Source organism: Sinocyclocheilus rhinocerous, unplaced genomic scaffold (assembly GCF_001515625.1).
Source record: "Sinocyclocheilus rhinocerous isolate Xijiao unplaced genomic scaffold, SAMN03320098_v1.1 scaffold1510, whole genome shotgun sequence".
NCBI lineage: Eukaryota > Metazoa > Chordata > Actinopteri > Cypriniformes > Cyprinidae > Sinocyclocheilus > Sinocyclocheilus rhinocerous.
In genome coordinates this window covers 474,452-477,146 of record NW_015664185.1, presented here as the reverse complement: position 1 = coordinate 477,146, position 2,695 = coordinate 474,452, and the positions used below count along the sequence as shown (strand labels likewise).

The 2,695-nt window shown below is 34.5% G+C and overlaps 1 protein-coding gene across 1 annotated transcript in view; it reads left to right on the top strand.

Moving 5' to 3' along the window:
- Positions 1 to 266: 266 nt before the first annotated feature.
- LOC107729801 (probable palmitoyltransferase ZDHHC11) overlaps positions 267 to 2,695 on the top strand; it is a 15,067-nt gene continuing 12,638 nt past the window's right edge. Inside the window, exons 1-4 of the mRNA XM_016540503.1 lie at positions 267 to 304; positions 413 to 482; positions 594 to 803; positions 2,247 to 2,425. Of these exons, the coding sequence (XP_016395989.1) occupies positions 267 to 304; positions 413 to 482; positions 594 to 803; positions 2,247 to 2,425 (497 nt within the window). The remainder of the gene's footprint in view (positions 305 to 412; positions 483 to 593; positions 804 to 2,246; positions 2,426 to 2,695) is intronic.

The window sequence follows — 2,695 nt, the reverse complement described above, 5'->3', positions numbered from 1 at the left end:
CTAATGTGTTTTAGTGTTGCTAGGCGATAGATAGATAGACAAACATTGGATAATAGGATTAATTGGATTTCATAAGAGAACAGGCAGAAAGCTTTACGCTGTAAAAATGATTTTTCAAAGCTGTAAACGAACCAAAGAAAAAATAAAATAAAAGATAAAATACTACTTTTGTCTTTCTACTTCAAAATGTCTCACTTGATTTGATGCATACCTTAATTCTTTGTGAAATTCACTAGCAGTTTGTTTCAAAGTAAATCCGGCACCAGATGTTTCTAGGAGCTGCGTTTAGACGTTTCGGTCTCAGGTTGGTGATTTTGGAAAGAAACTAACTCAAGGTCAATGCTGACAGTAACAGCTTTGTCAAGCCAACATAATGATGTCAGAGAGTCTTTTAAAATGTGTCATTGTTCAGCTTGAAGAGACTCAGTGAAGAGAACAGTTCTGGTGTTTCCAAACCCTCCAGCTGTGTTCATGAGGAGTGTGTGTGTGTGTGTGTGTGTGTGTGTTTGTGTGTTTGTGTGTGCGTCTGTGTGTGTGTGTGTGTGTGTGTGAGTGTGTGTGTGTGGGTCTGTGTGTGTGTGTGTGCTGGCAAGACGGCCCCGGCCCCGGCCCCGGCCCCGCAGATCTCCGGCAGCAGGAGCGAGCTGTGCGCTCCGCCGCTTCACTCCAGGATCAACGGCTGGTCTCTGCCTCTGCACGGCTTCCAGCTCCTCGCCTGGCTCGTCTACAGCTTCATGGCCGTCGTCGGCTTCGGCATCTACCTTCCTCTTCTCCCGGCGCCGTGGAGCTTCGCAGCGTACGCCGTATCCTTTCCAAACAATCCACACAAACAGAAACGTTTATGTTAAAAAATCATATGAACAGTGAGTCATGGCAACTCATATTACTTTAACTCATCAAAATCATTTTCAGTTTCAACTAGACGAGATTTTTTAAAAGATTTGTTGAAATGACAGACAATTTGATTATACTTAACTTGTTTTTACAGCACCACCAATGTTCACATTCGGTTCTGCCATAAACATCCAGTTATACTAAGCACCACAATGCACTGGGAAACTAGAATTATTTATATACTATTGAAGTATTTATTAATAGTTTGAATTAACTTGTTTTGTTTATAATATAATATTTTTATTTATATTTTAGAAATTTTGTTATGTGCTTTTGTCATTTTTATTAGATTTTTATATATCTATTAATTTTAGTTCATTTTTTAATTATTTTTACATTATTTTATTTTTTATATATAATATAATAACTACACTTACATCCGTTTCTTTCCATTTCGATGCTATTTTATTATTTTATTTTAAATTAAGTTATTTTAAATTTAAGTTACATTTTATTAAGTTATTTTATATAAAAATTTTGAATTAGCTTTTATTTTTATATTTTTTAGTTTTCAGTTTTCAGTTTAATTTTAGTGTAAGTTTACATTCAGTTCTGCCTTAAAAATCCAATTATATATATTATATACTTTTGTAATTTTATTAATATTTTTATAGCTTTTATTTTTATATTTTTCATGTTAATTTTAGTTTTAGTTTTCATTCAGTTCTGCCATAAAAATCCAATTATACTAAGCAGAAGAGTGTAATTTTTGTGCAGTTTATAATAGAATATAATAGAATATAAATAACTACACTTACATCACTTTCTTTCCATTTCAGTGTTATTTTAGGATTATTTATATACTGTTGTAATTTTATTAATATTTTGTAGCTTTTATTTTTATATTTTTTCTTTATTATATATATTTTTTTTTCTTTATGATATTTTTCACGTTCATTTTAGTTTTAGTTTTCATTCAGTTCTGCCATAAAAATCCAGTTATACTAAGCAGAAGTGTGTCACATTGTATTTTTGTGTCACATTGCATTGCCAAAATAATGAGGGTTTCCCGAGCACTTGGTCTGTTCAAAAATATAATAAATAGACAAAATTCCTGTTGCATTGTCTCGACTGATTGCATGCAAACCCAAACATAGCCGAGAACATGACCGGTTCGTCCAGTTCATGAACAGATGACTCTTATTTTCAAATGAATCAGTAAAAACGACTCATTTGAATCAGTCTAAGGAACAAGCAGGCTTCGTCAGCACACAGACAGCACTTAACAGCGTGAGCTCAATTCCAGGTTGACGTCAGCAGCAGCAGATAATTGGAGGATGTAGTCCTCTCATACAGTCGAGCTGACAGTGAGTCAAACGAACTGTTGTTGAACCTTCACACCTCATGTGTAGTTGATCGGCGCGGTGTTTGTTCTGCATTTGGTGACTCACGTGGCGGCGGTGACCATCGACCCGGCGGATCTGAGCGTTCGGAGGAGGAAGGATTACTCCAGCCCCATGCCTGTGTTTGACAACACCAAACATCAGCACGTCATCCACAATCTGCACTGCACGCTGTGTGAGGTGGACGTGTACGTACTAAAACATCTCATATTTACTGAAACACTATCGGAAAACAATAGATCCAAGTTGAAGAAAAATTTGAATTACAATTTGCTTCCTGCTTCCTTTTAATTCATGAGTGTAAATTGGAATGACTGAAAAAGGTTTCTGTGTTGGTAAGTGAGATGGCATTACTAGATATTTTGCCACCCTTACTTTCAAATATAAATATAATCTAATAACATATAATAACATATTATATTATATTATATTATATTATATTATATTATATTATATTA